The following is a 22,865-nucleotide window of genomic DNA, read 5'->3' as shown; positions in this document are numbered from 1 at the left end:
ATAGAAACATGGTGCAATGCTCATCGACAGTTGACCAATAGTCTGCGATCTATGCGTATTGTTTGAAATTGCATTGTGATATCCAAACTATAATTGTTGGTGTACTAATTCGTCGCACCAATGTTGACGATTAACCAAAACCAAATATACTGCTTCTTGTTGTCCCGAACAACATAATGTTGTCCCTAACCAACTACATTACAATGGCTCCTATCTTGTGTATAGATATATTGCAATCATAGATTAGTAATAAATAATATTTACATATTGTGCAAGCATCAACAAGAAATTGAGGATTACTCTCACACACTCTCATTTTTAATATTTAATCATTTTTAGGGGTTTTATCGATGTGACATTACATAATGATCTATGATGTATCTAGTTTTTCCAATGCCTATTGTTGTACCCCGGAGTCTTGTGTAAAAAACAAGGATCCAAACCAACTAGACTACAATAGAATTGATTCAGTACATGAATTAGTTAATATAATATTCTAGTGCTTTGCTTCAAATAAAGAACTATGACGCAATGTTGATCGAGAGTTCACCATTATTCTACAATCTATGCGTATTTCGGGAAACTCTATGAAGTTATCCTAACTATAATTGTCGGTGTACTAATTTGTCGTAACCATGTTGACAAATAACCACGACTAAATATATTGTTTCTTCTTGTCCCGAACAACCTAATGTTTTGTCAAATTTCATTTGAAACCTTTCCTATTAATTGAATAATGGGATTAAGTTTGCAAGCATCAACAAAAAACTGAGGATTATTCTAACACACTTTCATTTTTAACATTTAGTAATGTCAAGGGTTTTTATCGATGCCACATTAACTCATGATATATGATAGATCTGCTTGTACCCGGGCGTCTCAGGTAGAAAGCAAGGATCCGAGGCAACTTGATTACAATGGAATTCATTTAGTAAATGAATGTCTAGCTGGGTACTCCACATCCGGTTCTCACCGGGTCTTCCGTAGTCGGGTACTCCACATCTGGTTTCTTACTAGGACCAAATGGTCGAAACAAGGAGTGCGTAGGGATAGGCACACGACGATTAGAGGTTGCTTAAGCTAAACAAGAGAAAGTAGGCAACATACACTAATGAGAGAGAGAGAGATGTTTTTAATTCAAAGAGGGTGGTGGTCTTAGGCAAACTAGTTTCGCTCAATAGTGGAGCTCTTTAGTGCAAAGACCATTACAACAAGAGAATGTGATTTATAAAGGGGTGGGAAGGAAGAGGGAGTGAGAGAAAAGGAGTGGGGAGGATTTGATTTGTGTAGTAGATGAGAGAGAATAGAATGTGGTGATGAGAGAGAGAGAGAGAGAGAAATGTGTGTAGGAAAGTGATAGGGAATGAGAGAGGGGGAATTAGTATAATGATGATGGTGAGGGGGGAGTTCTTAATGTGATGAAAAAAGGGGATTTAGGATAATATTAAGTGGGGGATGTGGATGAAGTATTTGAAAACTTAGTGTTAAGTGGGGGATTTGGATGAATTGTTTGAAACTTTAGTCTTAAGTGGGGGATTTGGGTGGATTGTTTGAAAATTTAGTCTTAAGTGGGGGATTTGGGTCCAGATTGTTTGAAAACTTAGTTTTAAGTGGGGGATTTTGGTGGATTTTTTGAAAACTTAGTCTTAACTAGGAGGGCATGTAAGGACTTAGATTTTGTCCAACATACGAAAGGGCGTGAGATGCTTGTAAGCTCGGGATCTAACATTAAGTCATTATAGAGATTTTTTAGAAAACTATGAATGCCTAGTTTTGGGGTATGTTTGGTGTATCTAAGTTTAAAGATTGTGGGGTTAAGGGAATTAATAGTTTTGGGTTGATATAGGAGTGTTTTTCTAAGATTAAAAGGTATTTTCTTATAGCTTTTTAGTATAAAGGACAGAGGGTAACCACGGTTAACTAGTCTATTGAAAAAGAGTTTTTTCATATGGTAGAAACCTAATGGGGTGCTTTCTCTAATGAGATATCTCTTCACTTCATTAGTGATAAAGTGTTGTTTCGTATGGGAAGGATGATCCGATGAAAAAGGCAAGTATTGGTATGAATTGAGAGGTTTTTGAAAACAATTGAATAAGAAAGATGAATTTTCGAGGTTGATCCATATGTCTAAAAAAGGTAGCCGAAAGGGGGAAGTTTGAATGGTAAGCTTGATGGAGTTATTTGTGTAAAGGGTAAAAGTCGAGATATTCTAAAAGTTGAGATTTGGTGCCTGTCCAGACCCCAAATGCATCATCAATATAGCGGGTGAAGTAGAAGAGATGGGGGGGCGATGGTTGTAAGTTTTCGAGATATACTAAAAAGAGGCATGCATATACGACTGAAAAGTTGTTACCCATGGTCGTACCTTTTATTTGTTGGTAAACTACGTCATCGAAAGTGAGATAGTGATATTCTAAAATAAGGGCACTAAGGGTATAGATGAGATTTGTTTTCCAAGGGGAAAAGTGGGGGGTGATTAGACTACGTAGGGCTTGGAGTCCTAGCTTAGGGGGGATACTAGGATAGAGAGATTCAACGTCAAACACGAATAAGAAACTATTAGATGGTGGGTGTAGGTTTTCTAGTGATTGGATTAGTGTGTGAGAGTCTTTTAGATATTGTGGTTGGAGAAGGAGGATTGGTAGAAGTTGGTGGTGTAACCACTTTGATTTTTGTTCAAATAAGGAGTTATTATATGAACAAATGGGCCGGAAACCCATAGGTGTTTTGTGTAATTTAGGGAGGAAATAGAGGTTGGATACTTGATATCCTTTTTTGGGTTTGTGGAGGATGAAATTAGCTTCAATTGGGGAAAGTGTACCTAAGTGGTTTGTTATTATGTTATTAAGGCGGTATAGTAACTCTTCCAAGGGGAAGTGGCTGACTCTCTTATAGGTGGTAGAATTCGAGAGGTGTTCTATGGCTTTGGTGTAGTATGTGTCTTTATCTAGAACACATACTCCCATATTTTTATCGGTTGGGAGGATGATAATGTGTTTGTTGTGTTGGAGGCTTTTAAAGGCTCTAGAGAGGTGGTATGGGATTCTAGTGTTTATGGGCTTAGTGTTGTGTGCTATTTGCTTAAGGATGTGTTGGTGTTTTTCTATTATGGAGACTAGGGGTGGATATTCTATGGGTGGCATCCAACTAGGGTTAGGTAGTTTGAAGGGGTTGAGAGGAAGTGAAGGTGTATTTCTAAAAAAATGTTTTAGCTTGAGGGATCTAGAGAGGTGGGTGAATTCTTTTAGGATATTGTTGGGGGAGGGAGGTGGGGATGGTAGGATATGCTTAAGGCCTAGGTTTAGCAATTGTGTTTCATTTTTAGTGAGGTTATGTTTAGAGAGGTTATGGATTTTACTATGAATTACTTGTGTACTAGTAAGAGGTTTCTAGAAGTTGGTTCTAGGTTTTTTATTTCGGGATTTGGGGTGTGAAAGGAAGGGAAATAGTTTCTGTTTTCCCCCAAACCACATATATGTGTCTTGGGTGGAGGGGGATCTATTAAGTAGGTAGAATAAACGTTTGCTAGGGTGTATGGCGTGTCTAAACCGTTTGTTAACGCGTTTAGCACGCCTAGCTAGCCGTTTTTTGGTCTACTAGGTTGTGGGTCTCCTAGTGGTTTTGCTCATCAGTATTGTTCTTCTCACTTCCCATCCGGAGGGACCTGTTTCCTAACACGAAACTGTTGTCGGTACGTTCTCTCTGCCTTCGGTCTTGCTCTTGCCAACCGGTACCATTGCGAGCCAACCCGCCTCGTCCACCACGCCCACGGGGCCAATCTGCCTCCATGTACAACATCCGGCTTTCGGTGGGTGCACTTGTTGACGCACCGACGTGGTTCTCCTCTACAAGGAGCATCAACTGTAAGTCGAAAAATGACGGTGTATTCTCCCTTGTACATATCGCCATTCAGAACGCTTTGAACTTAGACGTTAGGCCCCCAAGACAGATCTGCACCATCTCATCTTCCTCTACAGTGACGTTGATAGAGGCAAGTGAGTCACAGATCTCTTTGATTCGGGCCGTGTAATTGGCTACCGACATGTCCTTCTGTCGAACATTGCTCAACTCCTGTCACATCTTCTAGGCCGTAGTGGTTGCTGCGAAAACCTTGTTCAAGTTTCCCCAAGCCTCTTTTGGCGTCTTGGCATCTCGGACATGGCTCATCAGCTGGTCTCCGACACTGGACGCAAAGCAGTACATCACTCTGCTTGCCGCTTGTTCCCACACTGGGAAGTCCTTGTGTGCCGCATCAGGTGTTATGTCGTTAGCTCCGACAACATAGCTCCAGTAACCATGCCCAAGTAGGTACTGGTGCATCTTGTATGACCAAGATGCGTAGTTGGATCTATCGAGCTTCCACACCGGGAGCGAGCTAGCCATTCCTTTGTCCATCACTTCTCTTTCTATTCTTACCAGGTCTTAGGGTTTGTCTCTAGACGTTGATGTCGACTGCAAAGGTTCTCAACCCTCACACTCTGATACCATGAGAACACGAAGGTGCAGAAGCGTTAGACAACTACCTTAGCCAGATAGTAACATAGAGAGAGAGAGACAGAGAGAGAGAGAGAGAGAGAGAGATTAACACACAGAAGGTACGCAGGAGAGACAGAGAAAGAGCATAACAACTTAAACCTATATCAACAACTCTATAAAATTCTCTCTCTGTACATACAACGTGCTCGACAACACTATTTATACAAGTCCTAAGAGGACTGACAGAAGTACGGTGTACTTCAATGCTCACATGAGCGTCTGACACTAACTACGAGAAATTAACTACCTAGTAGTCTAGGCTGCTACTAGGCTTCCGGTTACTGTTGGATCCGACTCCCCAGCTCACCGGCTCACCGATCCGGCTCAGGCTTATTCAGCCGATCCGGATCCGGTTGAGCTTGTCACTCAACAACAACACTAGTACTATTCTCCAACCATCCAAGAATTGCATAAGGTGTTCAAAGTATAACCCCTTTGAACCAATACTTCAAGAAATTTTTGACCTTAGACAAGTGAGAGTATCTAAGGACCATTGTTCTTGGTACCATCGTTAAGAGTTCAACAATTGTTACTTGCATTATCATTGTGGATCAATGGTAGTGCAATTCATGGAATAATACCACCAGTTGTATCTTGGAAGACCGGTTCCACAACTAGAAAAATCCATGGTCATATTTTCTTTTATTTTGGAGACTTGATACTTTCAAGAGTCATTGCTTGAGAAAAACTTTAATGAATCTTCATGTTGACAACTTGCCACTTTATAAACACTTCAATGAGTCATCATTGTGTAATTGCTTCAATGACCTATTGCTTGAGATTTCATCTCTTCCCAAGTGCTTAACTAGCTTTTTTGACTCATTGCTCTAGAGCACATCAACTTGTTGATTTGAGGATTCACCATTTTGTGAACACTTCAATGACTCATCAATTTGAGGAGTCACCTCTTTGTTGCTCAACTATTATTTGGTTGAGTGACTACAATTGTCAACACTTCAACAAGGAACTACCTTGAATCTCTACTTTCTAACATATTTGATAAAACATCAATTGAACGAGTAGCATTTAACTAATTAGAGCAATACATCAAAAACTTCATTGACTAATCTTGGCCCAAAATGCATGCATCTAATAGCAAATTTGCAAATATGACTTCGATGTTCTCATAGTGACCATAGTCTCTACTTGGACTATCAGTAGCTGTGAATTGGTCAATGGTGAAACTATATATAACGCCTGAGGCATTAGCAAGTGGTGTTGAATATTGTTGTCGCACTCAACCCTCATGCCTTTTAAGGAGAGGGGGGGCAAAGATACTCTAGTTTCCAAGGTATAATAGTGATTTTTCTGGACTACATGTCATGATTTTGATAATGTCTTTGGGTCTTACAATGTTGGAGTCTGAATCATGAAAGTCAAAGGCTGGCTTTTACCAAGACAGTCTTCAAGACTTCCTCTCAGCCTACTGTTATTACAATTTGTCAAACTATACATCACCTTGATTTTATTGAGACAACACAATCATGCATGCAGAAGCAGAAATATTACAAAGAATGTTCTCAAAAAGGAATAAATATCATTTTGAATGTGCATATACGCATCAGGCATTCATTGAAAACCTCTCAAATTAGGAATAAATATCATTTTGAATGTGCATATATGCGTCAGGCATTCATTGAAAACCTCTCTCTCTCTCTCTCTCTCTCTCTCTCTCTCAAACACACACACACACCCCATCGGCTAGGCCCCCCATCTCATAGATCACAATCAGTCTCCCATGGATCTCTCTCTAACTCTCTCTCTCACACACACACCCCATTGGTTAGGCCCGTCTCATAGGTCGCAATCAGTCTCCCACGGATGCTAATAATATCACAATTTCGTGCTTTTGATCTCAACTACACAATTTGTGTTCCAAATATAGCTTCTCATCTCCCTCTTGTGTGCATGTACGCACATTTGATCAACCGCACAATTTTTTGTATTCCAAATAGAGCTTTTTTCCCAATGAAAAGATGAATTCTCCACACCAATCGCAGAAACCAATAAATTCCCAATCGCCGAAGTAAAAAAAATGATAATACACTGACCGATCTAACCACATTATAAACCAGTTTCCAAAACACAATCGAACTGCCACGGATTGAACGCTATACTCTTCTGATCATCGTTGCTGTCATCATTCAAACACGATTCGACTTGCGCCCTGTGTTCTTTGTATTTCCCATTATATTCATAGATCTCGAGATCCCCCCAAGGTGTGGATGCCGTGTCCCCAGTAAGTCTGAACCATCTGGGAGTGAAGTCTTGCTTTAAGGCTTCTCTCTGCCTCTTCTCCGCTCGTTGTCTTTCCTCCATCCTATATTATATATATATATACATATATTTCCAAATCAATCCATTGCACAAAGATATAGAGATATTTCCATGGAGAGTCAACTCTTTTTGACCAAAATACCCAAAGAAGACTTATACTCTTCCAAGTGTGGCACACAAAAAGATGTTTCCATAACCATCAAATGGATCACCTCGTTTTCTCTACTCCAGCCTTGTTTAGGTCGCCCATCTCTAGAGCATATCGGTCAGGACGGAGGCGTGAGTCTGATGCAAGAAGCTTCTTCGGTGCAGTCTGAAAACTATTGATCTTGTGTGCAAAATATGTGTACTGGAATTTATCACTTATAGGCTTTTCTGCAACCTTCCATACCTGGAAATGAAACAAAGAAACTGAAGTTACTGAGGAATATTATCATAAGAGTACATCAAATCAAACAATCCCCTAGGCTGATATGTAGAAGAAACAACACATCTAAGCAAAATTACCTCCTTTAGCTCAGTGCCAGGAAGAGGCTCGCCCTCCATGTCACATGGCTGATAGTTCATCGATTCATTCCATTTACCTGTTATGAGAAGCTTTGGTTCCTCATCCCTGTTATACACATATCCATCCACTTCGTACCGCCCAGCTCTATTCATTCAAAGAAACCAAAACATAAAAGGCATTTCATTATAGTGAAGTATTCAAGATTCCTAAACTTGAAGACTGGCTAAAATTGAAAAACTAGATGGATGAAAAGCACAAGGCCAAAACCACACTACTCTTCATTTCCTATCCTTAAGGAATAGATGAGGAAGAAACATCAGGCATAAACCACTTTCCTCTTCATTTCTTATCATTAAAGAACGAAGGCATACCCAAACCAGCCACAAGGTTGAAAATACAGCACCACTTTATCTCCGGTGGTTAGGTTTGTCATGATCATTTCCCCAGGGGAATCAAACCAAGTTCGGCCAAAGATGAGATTATTAACTTTTGTCGGAGTAGGCACAAGGTCTAGAACATCACCTGACCTTTTCAATGTGACTCTTGTCCTGTGCCAGAAAACAAAACATTTAGTAAAGAAAGGTATACATTTTAACTACAGAAAATCCCCCTCTCATATCACTAGGAACAATGCTAAATTACAGTAAGCTTTTAATAGCCAGGGTTACATAATAAATATCAAAAGAGCAGGAAAATCAGTAAATGTCAAAGTTGATAAAGAATTAAACAATCTCCTAAATCACATACAGTATATTGTAGCAAAATCAAGAACGTCCTGGGTCTATAAAAACATTATTGTGTTCGTGATTATCAAGAACATCCTGCATTTGTGCATATTCATTAACACAATTTGTAAGTGTGAATGATGCCCAGTTCATGCTTGACCATGAGCTTCATAACACATTCTAAGCGAACCTTAAGTAAGAACTTAAAAAATACAGAGCGTTGATTGAATATGGATACAGACGAGTTTCTTTCCCAGTTATTATCTACTCCCTAAATGGAGTTTTGATTTTAGATTTCTCATTCAATTTGTTCTCCAAACTTCTTTTTCTTTATAATTGTTTTTCAAACTTCTGTCTCTCGTATATCGCTCCTCCCACTTTTTCTACACCTTGCCCTTGACTCAGTGTTGCACATCCTTATTTCTTTCTTTTTCCCATAAATTAGGATCGTCCCCTAGAGGTAAGCCATGTTTCTTTTATTACCTCATTTACCAGGGTTCAAACCTCACTACATGCACTAACATTACTAAATGCAATGTGTAAGGGTTGAATGCATGAACTGCTGCTCTCTGACACACAACCTGAACCTTCTACGCTACATCGGTTCTTGCTTGTCTGCGTCCTCGTCAATCCCTCCTCTGGTTGTTTCTCTTTTCCTTGTTATAATTGTCAGCATGTTTTCGCCAGTAGTATACATATTCTGGATTTTACAGGACTCACATTCTGCTCTCTGTCAGACAACCTTACCTTCTACACTACATCTGTCTTCTCATTCTTTCTTGCTTTTCTATTTCCTCATGAATCTTTGCTCTGGTTGTTATTTCTTTTTCTCTTGCTATAATTGTCAACATGTTGTTGCCAGTCATGTACATATTCTTGCTTGACATTTCATCTTGACCCCTCTCATCATAGTCCCATGGGTTCATTTATCCGTTGATATTATCACTATACCAATGCTTTTGATACGCTCTATGCATAATTCAACAAGTTATCAAACTCAAGAATAAGTTCAAACTACAGAGAACCTACACATTGTTTCTTTAAAACATAAAATATTTTCATAACCAACCAAAAAAAATGTCCAAACACATCATTCTCTTTAATGTCACTGAAAATTATATCATTACCATTTTCATAAACCAACTAAATGTCAGGCATATACCATCCATCTTATTTATCACTTGACAATAAAATGCATTCATAATTTCCTATACCTTCCAACAGGATAAACATCAACAGAGTTTCCAAGAAACTTTGTTCTCAACTTTGATGTCACAGTATACATAAAATGTTCATTCTCTGCATGCCCACAGCTCATCGGGGGATGATGGCTGACCTGTCAAAAGCATAAGAGAAAACAGTTAGTTTGATATATGTTTTCCATTGAATGTCTTTTGAATAGGGACGTCTGGGAGAAGGGAACTATCTACCTGTTCAGAGATGAACGTGATCCCCTGATGGTTCACCATCTCATAGGTTTCCCCTAGAATGGGATTAAAAGGCTTCCATGGCCTTTGATAGGCATAGTAAACTGATACAGCCCAGCTGGCTACATAATGTCAAAAAACAAAATAACAAAATAAAATGTCATGTTCAATTTTTGGAGCCTCCTTACAATTTGCTTCTAAAGAACACCCACAAAAGTAACTGTGTAAAGTTACTAGAAATCTCTGTAATATCAAAATCCCATTTTGTTTTATCCAAACCTAGCACATTGCAGATGTAAACAAACTTCAAACTATCACTTACATGCATAAACCAATTTTAGATATGGATCCTCACTCATATCTGCCAGGTCAAGAAGGTGTGTATACTCCATCAACTGCATTACAAAATTCCAACATAAAGAACATGCTTCTCCATCACATCATATAGCTAAATTCATCAAGGTGTATGGTTCTTTTAACATAGCATTGTACATTACATCTTATGATCTCCATTATGTTACATTGTATGGCATTACCTCAGCCATCTTTTGGACCATTGTCATTGGCTCGAAGATGAACACAGGAAGAGTAACCATAGAGGTCACATCAGACCCAATGTATTTGTGCATCATTTTCCAATATCCTTCTCGGTCCTATAAAGCACAGAACTAAGAGTCAAAAACATTAAAAAACCCTTAGTACTTGGATACGCTTGACAAAAATGAAAGGCAAAGGAAAAAATGTGTGAGAATTGTGTCTGCTTCTTTCTTCCAGTAATGTGCAGAAACCTGAAACAATACTGACCAACTCCAGGTTTCAAAAATATCAAAAGGATTTTGCTTTTTTCATCTTGTCTGCGTGCGTGAGTGTGAGTGAGTGCGCTCGTGTGTGTGTGTGTGTGTGTGAGCGTGTGCGTGTGCGTGCCTGCACGGCCTAACCAGATTTGTTTCTTTACCAACAGTTTATCAGAAAAAGAACAAAGCTGAATGCAAATGTTGAAGATTGGTGAGGACGATAATGATGATGATAACACTTAAAAACTAAGGAAGGAAGGAAGGAAGGTACAAATACCTCTTGTTTCAATCGTCCCTTCCTGGCTTCTTCTTCTGCATCTTCTTGACCTCCGTCTGGATTGATAACCTCCAATCCTTCATATCCAAGCAAGCTATGAAAACATTAAGAGTTCAAAAAGAAGAAGAATTTTCGGTTCAAAAAGTCAGGAATAGCTCTTCAAGGAAGGATCTGGATGGATGGATATTGAACGAAACTTAATTGAGAATGAACGATGGGGATACAGAGAGAGAGAGAGAGAGAGAGAGAGAGAGAGAGAGAGAGAGAGAGACCTGTTCACTGACTTGTGCATCGCATTGCCGAGGCTTGAGAAACTGGAAGTGATGGAGGAAAAGAATCCGCTGCCACCGCCTCCATTGCGAGTAGTCATAATTTCTGTAGAGAAGAAGAAAGAAATAGATCTGGAGAGGAAGAAACCCTAGGTAGATGTAGCTTAGCTGTAAATGCAGACAGAAAGATGGATCAGAGAGATCTGAAGGGGGAGGAAGAGGGAGGAAGATAGAGACAGTCAAAAAGTTAAGAAAAGGTACTCCTTCTCCTTCTCCTTCTCCTTCTCCTTCCCCAATAATAGAGAAACAAATAAGAATAATAATAATAATAGAGGAGGTATTCCATCCATTTATGCATTCATTGAGTATGTATGTACATACATTATGTACATACATAATGTAATTCATTATTGATGATGATGATGATGATGCTGTTGTTGCGCGACTCACAATTTAAATTTAATTTGTGGGTTATTCAATATTTGTTATTCTTTTATTGTCTATAATATACATATATACTCACTCACTCTCCTGGGGGAGGGGGGGGGGGTATTCAATATTTGTTCTTGCTTCGAAAATGGCCTACTTTAATCATAGGAACTATAATTAAGTGGTAGGCTAAGTAATATGGCAAATTTAAACTCGAATAAATGGATCAACCCATTAGAACCACACCCATCTAAAATGTTTTACTATAAGGAACATTTTCATGCAAGTACTCTGAGTTGGGTTTCATATATGACCAAAATATCTAGATATGTCCTTACCACATGTACTAAGGGTTTGTCATTGGACAACTTAGAGTATCATCCCATCAACTTGAGATTAAAAATGGTTGTGCTAATGGAGTTCCATAGAGAAAATGATATGTAGATCATGTTACATAACAATAGAGAACAAGTACCATTTTACATGCAAATGTCTAGCTTACGTCGAGGTAAGAAAAAAATATCCAAGCATACTTTGACCCTCTCCCAATTATTGGGTAGGAGCCGAAGGGTCGACATCTTCACTATAGGAGAGAAGATCTTGTCGTAGTCGACTCCATGTTCTTGATCTTGTCGTATTTGTATATGTAGTCCAAACCTGGTTGATAAATGAAAAGAGTTGCATATGCGGAAGCTTGTACACAAGACACAACCGACTCAACCGGACAGCAAAGGACAATTAGGTATACACAGAGAGGGAGAGACAGAGACAGAGATGAGCAGACACAAACTATATTCAAAATAATAATACTATGTACATCAAGATGTGCTCAGTGAGCACTCTTTATACAAGCGCTGATAGTGGGCTAACACAAATACTGGCAAGTAGTTTAATGCTCACATAGGAGCGTCTGACATTGACTATACCTAATATATTCCTATCACTAAACATAGGAATATAGGCCCTAACGATCTGTCGGCTCTCTTGGGTTATCCAGTTGTCAGCTTCTTGAGCCAATCAGGTATCTGACCTCCCACTGATCCAGCTATTGGCTTCGGTAGCTGATCCTTCAACCGGTCCGGCTTCATGTTGTGCTTGTCTCTCAACGCTTCCCCTCAAGCTCAACTTGAGGTTTCTTCTTCCACTCTTTTTGTCATCTTGCCTCCTGGCCCGCACTCCATGACCCGTCCGGTCCTATGCTCCTTGACCCATCTGGTCAGCTTGTCTATTCCTAAGACCCTCGACAGCCTTCTCCTTGGCTCTGCAGATTTAGCGCCCTTCGACCTATTGGCTCCTCCGTATCAGCATCGGCTTGAGCTTCCTCCTCATCCATTTGGCCTTCATATGATTTGGCTCGTCCTAATCATTCCTCTCATCTGAATCGGTTATCTCTGATTAGTCTACATTGTTAACCAATTTGGTTGTCTCTGATTCGTCTTCAATATGACCTTTGGCTATCTCGGCCCAAGACTTTTCAACTTCCTTCTCTTTTTTGGCTCTGCCCTTATGTTCAACTAGCTTGGGCTCGCTCATTTGGTCGCTCCCTCCTGCAATCGATCTTCCCTTAGCCAATCTTCTTTTAATTGTTCTATTGTCTGATTCGGCTTCCTTGGCCGATTTGACTTTCTCGTGTTCAACTCTCTCATCAAGTCTCCCTTCGACTCTCCCCCTCAAGTTCGGTAAGTCGAGGTGTTGTAGACCAAGCATACCCGGGAATTGCCACAACTTGTCAAGTATGAGAGAATTGGTGAAGACATAGGCCATCTGTCGATCCGTCAGAACATACACCAATTCCACTTCACCAGAGAGAACTCACTTGCGCACGAAGTGGTAATGTACTTTGATGTACTTCGTTTGAGCATGGAAGACAGGGTTCTTCACTAATTGGATACTGTTGAGGTTGTCACAATAAATCAATGTCGGGTTGGCAACCTCTACCTACGGATCCTTTATATAGCCCGGGGCCTCCATTATATATAAAGAGGTTATATCACATGCATTCATGACATCTTTTATAAACCCCTTACCCGTATGTTTATTATTATTATAGAGACCCTTTTGTAAAAAAACAGTTAATAAAAATACCACTTAGTGCAAATATATATTTTGACAACAACTCATTTTAAATGCCCTTACATAGAAAACACATGTATGTTCAATATATGTGTGTATATATATATTGTATTGTATTGCATGTGTTGTATATATTTTATGTATGGCATGCGTGTATGTATCTACATGTTATAAGTGCATGTAAGTGTAATGATATATGTGTGTGTATATGTATGTTTATTTGTGTGGATATGTATGTATCTTTGTGTATGTGTCATCATGTGTTCTATATATGTGCTTGCATGAACATATTTTAAACATGTCACTACATCAAAATAAGCTAGTAGTGATGCCAAAACACATCATTATTTGCGCTGCTTATATAGCATCATTGTGCAACAACTTTTGAAAAGATTAAATTTTGCTTTTACTTTTTTTAATTTTTTTTTTCTTCTCTTTATTTTATTTTATTTTATTTTATTAAATATACTCCATTGGTATTAAAATGAAAATGGCCAAAGGCAATATACAAAATTGTCCAACAATCCAATGTTTGTAATTAAAGATAATTCATTTCCTTCAAACAAACATGAGGAATAGCCTTTAATATTTCCTTCGAACTCTTCTGCAATAAATTATCCACAATCACTAAACCGGTCTTTGACATGCATGCTAATGATGACTATTATTTTGTGTACCAGATAGCTACCTCGATGATGTCAGGAACAATACTAAGATAGAGAAGGAATAAGTGAGCGAGACGGAGAGAAAGAGAGAGAGAGAGAGAGAGAGAGAGAGAGAGAGAGAGAGAGAGAGAGAGAGTGGTGATAAGAAAGATATGTATTATGAGAAGAGAATATACAATGGTGGTTAAAAGGCTTAAGACTGGCGTTGAACCAATTTGGTTCAACATAATGCCTAGTGCCCTCTTTTATAGTGTTTTTAGGAGTAATCCTAAAGCTTCTAGAATGTTCTAGAGAAATCTGGAATATACACTAATTTCCTATAATAAAATGTAAATGAAAATAATATCCTACGTATTACAATAGATGATCTAATGGTCAAGAGCTCGACCCATATAACCTAAGGTCATAGGTTCGAGTCTTGCCATATCATGACACTATCCCTCCTTTAAAACGACGAGTGTCACAAGTCGTCTTGGATTGAGAACCCGGTTTGTGTGGATATTGACGATGGAAGTCTTTAAGAAGAGCACGAGCATTGGTCACATTCTCGATCGGTTCCCAAGTACGTTCGTTGGGGCTATAGCCTAGCCAATCGACTAGATAGTAGAGCTTGTTGCGAACAATCTTGGAATCAAGGATGGCGGCAACCTCGTACTCCGGCCCATCTTCAAGCTCGATCGGGGGTGGAGGTTGTATAAGACGTCCTAGGATGGTGCTCTCGTGATAGGGTTCGAGGAGAGAACTATGAAACCTCGGATGTATCCGAAGTTGAGGAGGTAGATCGAGACGAAAAGCGACATCATTAATCTTTCTGATAATACTTAAAGGACCTAATCGCCGATAATCCAACTTCTCACATGGGCGAGTAGTCTTGATGTGTCGTCGTAGCAGCCACACCCAATCTCCAATATTAAAACTGGATGGAAGTCGATGACGATCCGCGTAGACCTTGTGTGTTTGTTGAGCTTGTTGGAGATGAGTAGATAAATCCACTTGTATCTTGCGTAACTGCTCCAAACAATCCTCCGCGCACGGATTTGTGGACACCTCTCGGGTTTCAAGTACACTCCACCGGGGGTGACATCCCGTATAAGCATAAAATGGTGTAACTTTAGTGGATGCGTGGATAGAGTTGTTATAGGCAAATTCAGCGAAGTGGAGAATATATGCCCAGTCATCCTGATGATAGCTGAGAAAGCACCGCAGATACTGCTCCAACGTTTGATTTGTTCGTTCAGCTTGGCCGTCGGTTTGTGGGTGGTAGCCGAAGGAGAGGTTACAAGTGACATTGAGCATGTTAAAAAGGTGTTTCCAGAATTTTGACACGAACTGGGTTCCACGGTCGCTGATGATACTATCGGGAAGTTCATGATGCCGACATACTTCACGCATGACAATTTCGGCAGTGTCTTCACTGGAGATCTCCTTAGTACATGGCAAGAAATGAGCCATCTTCGTATATCGATCGACCACCGTTAGAATCGCATTGAACCCCTTAGAGACTGGAAGATCTGTGATGAAGTCTAGAGCAATGGATTGCCACGACTTGCTTGGAATTGGTAATGGTTCTAATAAACCATATGGATGATGCCTTGGCATTTTTGTTCTACAGCATGTATCACAAGTCCGAACAAATCATCGACAAATTGTCGCATATAGGGCCACCAGAATGATCGTTATACTAAATCTAATGTTTTCGTACTACCAAAAATGCCCAGTTGTATATGTGTCATGACAGTTTTGTACTACTCGAAGGCGGCAAGAACCATTAGGAACATACAAAAGTTCTTTAAAGAAGAGTAATCCATCATGGTATTTGAATTGCCGATAGTCCGTACTTGGTGGTTGCGACTCTGAACATGACGCTTGAGAGGGATCAATTTGTGCTAGTATAGCTTGGGCGAACGCATTTGTCTTCAAGTCTTCACGTATGGTATCGATAACGCGGGAATCCATGGGCATGTCAAAGATCTGTGTTGCTTGAAGTCGTGCCGGTCCCAAGATGACTTGTTTTTGGTTATCGAAAGCTGGCTCGCCGAGACGGGGTGCTAGATATGAACGCCGTGATAATGCATCTGCCTTCCCTTGGTGCTTCCCCGGACGATATGTAATTTTGAAGTCGAAACGCGTGAGGAAGTGGGCCCACCGAGCTTGACGTCGATTCAACACACGAGCATCCTGAAAGTAGGCAAGATTCTTGTGGTCACTAAATACAGTGACTGGATGAGAGGATCCCTCCAGAAAATGCCTCCATTGCATAAAAGAATCCACCGTTGCCAATAGCTCCTTATCATGAATTTCGTAGTTGATTTCGGCGGCGTCAAAATTGCGTGAGTGAAAAGCCACGGGATGTAGCTTCTCATCATTCCCCTGTTGTGACAGAATGCTCCCCAATGCAAAATCCGATGCGTTAGCTTCGATAATGAATGGTTTTTCCGGATCAACATGAGCTAGAATTGGAGCCGATGTAAATGCCTTTTTAAGACTCTCGAAAGCCATGTCCGTTTCTTCAGACCAAATGAACGGTTGTCCCTTCCTGGTAAGTTGTGTGAGAGGTAGAACGATCTTTGAGTAATCTTGTATGATCAACTTCTGGTAAAAATTGGCAAAGCCTAGGAAGCATTGCACATCCCGCACCGAACGCGGAGTCTGCCATTCTACCACCGTTTTGACCTTAGCTGGGTCCATGGAGATGCCTTCTGACGAAATGATGTAGCCGAGAAATTCTACTTGGTTGCACCCGAAACTACATTTTTCCAGCTTTGCATACAGACCATGTTCTCGAAGTCGTTTTAGTACTAATAGTACATCAGAATCATGTTCTTCTTGGGTCTTTGAATAAACCAGTAGATCATCCAAATAGATGATCAAACAATCATCCAATAGATCTCGGAATATATCATTAGCCATGTGCTGGAAGACTTCCGGCGCATTAGTGAGGCCGAACGGCATGACCGTATACTCGAAGTGCCCATATCTGGTGCAAAACGCGGTCTTCCATTCGTCTCCTGGTCGGATCTGTACGAGGTTATATGCTCCCCGTAAGTTGATCTTCGTGAAGAACCTGGCACCATTGATCCGTTCTAAAAGACTTGAGATAAGGGGAAGAGCATACCTATTCCTGATTGTAACCTTATTCAAGCCACGGTAATCTACAACGAGATGAAGCGATCCATCCTTTTTCTTGACGAAGAAAATGGGCGCACTGGCTGGAGATTTCGAATGCCGAATGAAACCATTTTCCAAATTCTCCTCTATATAGTCCCGAAGGACTTCCAGCACGGTTGGTGACAAATTGTAGATCGGTCCCCATGGCGGCTCTTTTCATGGTTGTAAATCGATGGGGCAATCGTACGGTCGATGATGAGGAAGTGTGTTGGCTTGTACTTTATTGAACACATCGGCGTAATAACGATACTTCTCGGGAAGTTGAACGGTGGATTCTTCTTTAGTGGTGCTGGAGGGGTTTACTGATATTGCAAAGAGGAACATTTCCTCCTTGCGCCCTTCTTTACGCAACTGACGTAGCGAAATGGTTGCCATCTTGTGAGTTGACCCTTGGGTTTGTCGACACCGGATTTCTCTTGTTCTCCAATCTATTTTTGGGTTATGTAACTCGAACCACGGTAATCCTAAAACTATAGGATGTTCTGGGATACTAATAATATTAAATGATACTACACATGCTAAGTTATATAGGACAATATTAATGGGCTTTGACTCTTCTATGATATTTCCGGAAGCAATGGGACGTCCATCAATGACTACTACAGAGGCTGGACACTGGAGTTTTCTTAGGGATATCTTATGAGCTTGAGCAAATTTCTTATCCATAAAGCAAGAGTTAGCTCCGGAATCTAGGAGTGCTAGGACATGTATTGGAGGGGTACTTTTAGTACTAACTATTACTTGGGCTACGAACACATCACTAACTTGCTTAGAGGGAATGGAACCACTAATGGGCTGCACAGATCTAGGGATGTCCAACCAAACGGCTCCTATTTTGGCTGGACTTAGTCGTTTAACTCTTCTTCTAACTGATTAAGGACATCGAATTTGTTCGCTAGATCTGGGCTATTAGTACTATTAGGACTATAAGATATCCCTACTAAAATAGGCTTGGGTTTAGTACAATTAGAACTAGCGACTATTTGGTTTACCTATCTTCTTGGCCTATGGAGGCAATTTATTGCAATATGTCTTGGTCCACCGCAGTACAGACATAGTCGATTTGTACGGCGTCACTGCTTTTCTTCTTCGGATAATGGCCCTCGACGACGTGTAGTGTCAATCTCCATCGGAGTCGGAGTATTCGCTGGAGGCGCATTATATGACTCCCTCGGAAAAGGTCTTGCTACCACTGAGGCGTAGGTGGGCTCTGATCTTGCCCTCGGCATCTGTAGCTGTTGTTCCGAACGTCGCTCAAAGAGGCGGTTGTCACATCTCACCGCGCGACTGATTGCTTCTGTTAAGGACTTTGGCTCTTCGGGGAAGGTCAAGAGTAAATCCTTGACGTCGTTGCGTAACCATAACGGAATTGCTCCATCAACGCTTGATCATCCCAAGGGATATCTGCGGCAAGTAGGCGAAAATCTATAGCGTATGCGGAGGCTGGATGGTCACCTTGGTGTAATCGCCGAATTTCATTGATTGCGGTCTTGATGCTGTCAGTATCTCCGAAACATGCTTTAAACTCACCTAGAAACTCTTCAAAATTGTTGAGTAATGGAGATTCCTTTTCTAAAAGTGGAGCGAACCATGCCAATGCTGAGCCACTTAACAATGTGCCTACTAAACCCACTTGTGATGCATCGGTGGGATATCGGGAAGGATGCATTTGAATAACTAATCGTACCTGGTTAAGGAACCCTCTAAATTGCGATCGCGTTCCATCAAACTTCGTGGGAAGGCCAATCTTGGGTTCTTTATGAATCCCTTGTGTTCCGGGCCCTTGTTGTTGCATCGCTACGATGGTTGCTTCGAGTTGTTGCACGCGTAACGCAAGTTCCCCATGTTGTTGTTGCGTTTGCTGCTTTTCTAAGGAGATTTGCTGAAGATCTCCCAACAACCGTTGGTTTTCTTGTTCCAAAGCATGGAACTTCTCTTTCAAGCATTGAAATTCCGAGAAAACAGATTGATATTCTTCAACACTAACAGTGGCCATGGGATGAAAGAAAAGAGGAATAAGAGATTAGTAGGAAATGAGAGAGACAGAAGGTAGGAAAATTGGTTCAAACTGTCAGGAACAGTACTAAAACAGAGAAGGAATTAGTACTAAACGAAGGATTAGTACTATGAGAGGTGTAGAACTTCTTTGAGTGAAGGAAGAAGTGAGAGAGATGGAGAGAAAGAGAGAGAGAGAGAGAGAGAGAGAGAGTGGTGATAAGAAAGATATATATTATGAGAAGAGAATATACAATGGTGGCTAAAAGGCTTAAGACTGGCGTTGAACAAATTTGGTTCAACATAATGCATAGTGCCCTCTTTTATGGTGTTTTCAGGAGTAATCCTGAAGCTTCTAGAATGTTCCAGAGAAATTTGGAATATACCTTAATTTCCTATAATAAAATGTAAATGAAAATAATATTCTACGTATTACAATAGATGATCTAATGGTCAAGAGCTCGACCCATATAGCCTAAGGTCATGGGTTCGAGTCTTGCCATATCATGACAGATGATCACCCAAAGATCATACCCCTGTTCGATATCGACATTGTCGAAGTTGTCAACCCCTATAGCTGGGGAGGATCAGGATGTCAGCCGAGAACCTAACTGAAGATAGTAGAGGAACTCCGGCATGCCCACAAAGCCCTAGAACGAGAATTAGCAATCTCTCAATGAGTGAAGGCTTCGACACTCAAAGAAATAATCACGGCACAATCAAGGAGCCGCGATCGCTAAAAATAGCAAAGGAGCTCGCGCCCGCCGAGCGTTCGACATTGATGACCTTGCTATCTGACTATCGAGACATCTTCTCCTTGTCTTATAGCAATATGAAAAGGCCTTGACCTTCACTATTACCAACACCAAATTCATCTGAAGCAAGACGCCAGACCCATGCAACAACGACGTTATCGTTTTTTCATTGACTTGCATCACAAGATCTTGGGAAATCGTTGTTCTTCAACACCTGTTACAAATGTTGCATTTGTAGACAACAAACCTACCATGATACACATGCACTTGGAATTACTTCATCTCCACAACCCCTCAACAATCAACTTTATCACAAGAAGAGAATAATCCATCAACAACCCGGTTTATCACAACTTTCATATTCTCACATTAGCCATGTCGACTTTCGATTTATCATAACCTCAAAAAAACATGCTTTGTCCCCCACACCATCTTCACTCATCCTTATCCCACAAAAAAAATTTATTCATGAAGTCCGCATCAACCATCTCATCGATTATCACCACTTTCCTATACAAATAACAAACAAAATAAATCTAGAGTGTTTCCTCATCCCCTCATGATCTACTTCGGTTCCCACACCATCATCACTCATCCTCTCATCATGTCGATATTCATTATTCATATGCTTCAATCCCTACCACCACATCAACATCACTCGTCCTAATGATCAACATAAATCTTCTTCGTTCAATAGCTCGAGCTCACCATGTCACCGATTTCCATCAATATCCTGTATAGACAACAAACATTTAGTGTAAACAATTTCCTCGCCTACTCATGATAATCTGCTTCAAACCTCACACCATCTTCACTCATATCACTCAAAAGAATTTGTTTCTTAAGTCCACATCAACCAACTTGCCATCTCACCGATTGCCATCAACATCCTGTATAGACAACAAAATTTTAGTGTAAACAATTTTCTCACCTACTCATTATAATATGCGTCAACCCCCATGCCATATTCACTCATCCTTATCCCTCAAAATAATTTGCTACTTAAGTCCACATCAACCATCTCGCCGATTACCACCAAGTTCCTGTATAAATAACACCAAAATGAGTATAGAATGTATTCTCATCCCCTCATATATTTGCTTCAGCCCCCACACCATCAACACTCATCCTCTCATCATGGCAATATGCTATAAAGACAAATAACTACGTGACAAAAACGACAACTAGATCATGTTTGTTGCAATCCCTAAGAAAACTAAAATATTCTTCATTCCACCCACATCAACATCTTGCCGACCAACTTGCCATGTCGCCAACTACCACCAACATCATGTACGAACAACAAAAAAATGAGTCTAAAAAATTCCTCTCGTTATGACAATCTGCTTCAACCCCCACAACAACATCACATATCCTGACAAAAACAACATCTCTCATCTATGTTATGTCATGTTGTTTGTAATAAAGATGGTGCCGGTGGCGGGAACAACCAAGGAGGTGGTATGTAATTCCACTTGACATCAGCGGTTGCATCCAACATAATAGGAATAAATCACCAAACTCTACGAATTTTCATTCTTTTCTTATTAGTTTTGTTTCCAGAACCCTTATAACTATCATAATCACCTTTAATTGTATGTACCAATAAGTCCCAAAAAGACTTAACTTGATCCACAATGTGAATGTTTTCATCATTGTATAACTTGGAACACCTAGCTTTCCAAAGAACCCATAAAGCCAAAGAGGACACAATCTGGCAGACGTAACTCTGGGAGAAAAACTTGATTCCATGCAAGGAGCATGAAGTAGAGTATACCTGAAAACTTCTCACATGTAATGTCAAGGAAGAATAATGATGATGATAAAAAGTCATTTGTTGATCCAACCTTCCCTAGAAAACTGCACCCCACGTGAAAATCCCCGACCTATACTTACGACCTAGTAGCCTAAGAATTCGAAACCAAATATTTTTTGTGACAGCACATTCCCAAAAATACATGATGCAATGACTCACGTACAAAACCACACATAACGCATGACCGATCAGTCACAAATCCCCTCAGCAAATCAGTGAGCCTTTGGTCGGGAGCACATGAGCTTCCTACGCAAGCAGAGGCCTCAAACCACCCAACCGGGCTGAGCAAAACAAGAAACCTATAGCACTTGAGGACCCAATCCTATAGCAACTTCCCCTCTAAAATGACCGATCCTTGCAAATATATCAGTACTGGTCCCTTGACCCGATTGTTGAGGAGAGTAATTGAAGGTGTAACCTTGAGGAAGGGGATACCACAATTTTAATCGATGACTCTTTGAATTTAATGAAAAGTTCTTCAAATTATGACATAATTGCCGATTAACCTCATTTTTAGTCATATTAAAGGTACGAGGTAGATTGTTTAATTCAAGTAACGACATTTCTTGATAATTCATTCAAGAGGATAGATTCACATTTCACTTGAAAGGAAACGTACTTGAAGCTTTTCTTAAGTAAACCAAGAACCACAAAGCCACGACTAGGATATCATGTGTCCTTTTGTGTTTCCGCAATTTATGATTAATTGATATTTTATTTTATTTTAGAGAAAAATCGTTTAACTTTATTGATTTCGTTGTAGTCTAGATGGTTAGGATACTCGGCTCTCACCCGAGCTATTCGGGTTCAAGTCCCGACAATGTAAACATAATGTCCACATCATACGAAAAAACCTGACGGTACCTTATAATATGTCTAATGACATAACATACATGTATTGGATTATAATTGGGTTCTATAATTTGAATTATCCAAGAGTATTGAACTCACAAGTAAAATACTTGTACGAAAACTATAGCCTATATCATGGCTCCTTCTGTTCTTGCACATTTAATAGATAAGTGATATATTGTATTTGTTAAGAATACTCAATTACTTCTAGCTAATCCATTGTAGTCTAATTGGGTGGGTTACTTGCCTATCACCAGAGGAAATTGGGTTCCACTTCGGCAATGGAAAAACGATGTCAT

General features: G+C 40.1%; 1 protein-coding gene across 1 annotated transcript; it reads right to left on the bottom strand.

The window, feature by feature from the left end:
• Positions 1–6,455: 6,455 nt before the first annotated feature.
• LOC147859059 (oxysterol-binding protein-related protein 3B-like) lies at positions 6,456–10,962 on the bottom strand. The gene is made up of 10 exons (XM_087325643.1): positions 10,817–10,962; positions 10,545–10,638; positions 10,010–10,126; positions 9,796–9,868; positions 9,477–9,595; positions 9,261–9,382; positions 7,693–7,869; positions 7,321–7,465; positions 7,026–7,204; positions 6,456–6,856 (listed from the first exon to the last, which is right to left on the bottom strand). The coding sequence occupies exons 1-10, from the start codon at positions 10,912–10,914 to the stop codon at positions 6,601–6,603; spliced, it is 1,380 nt and encodes a 459-aa protein (XP_087181769.1). The 5' UTR covers positions 10,915–10,962; the 3' UTR covers positions 6,456–6,600.
• Positions 10,963–22,865: the final 11,903 nt, after the last annotated feature.

Source organism: Azolla caroliniana, unplaced genomic scaffold, assembly GCF_043228905.1.
Source record: "Azolla caroliniana isolate FFs.n. ecotype wild unplaced genomic scaffold, voAzoCaro1.0.p SCAF_10, whole genome shotgun sequence".
NCBI lineage: Eukaryota > Viridiplantae > Streptophyta > Polypodiopsida > Salviniales > Salviniaceae > Azolla > Azolla caroliniana.
Note: the sequence above shows the minus strand (reverse complement) of the source record. Positions and strands in the feature narration are given on the sequence as shown.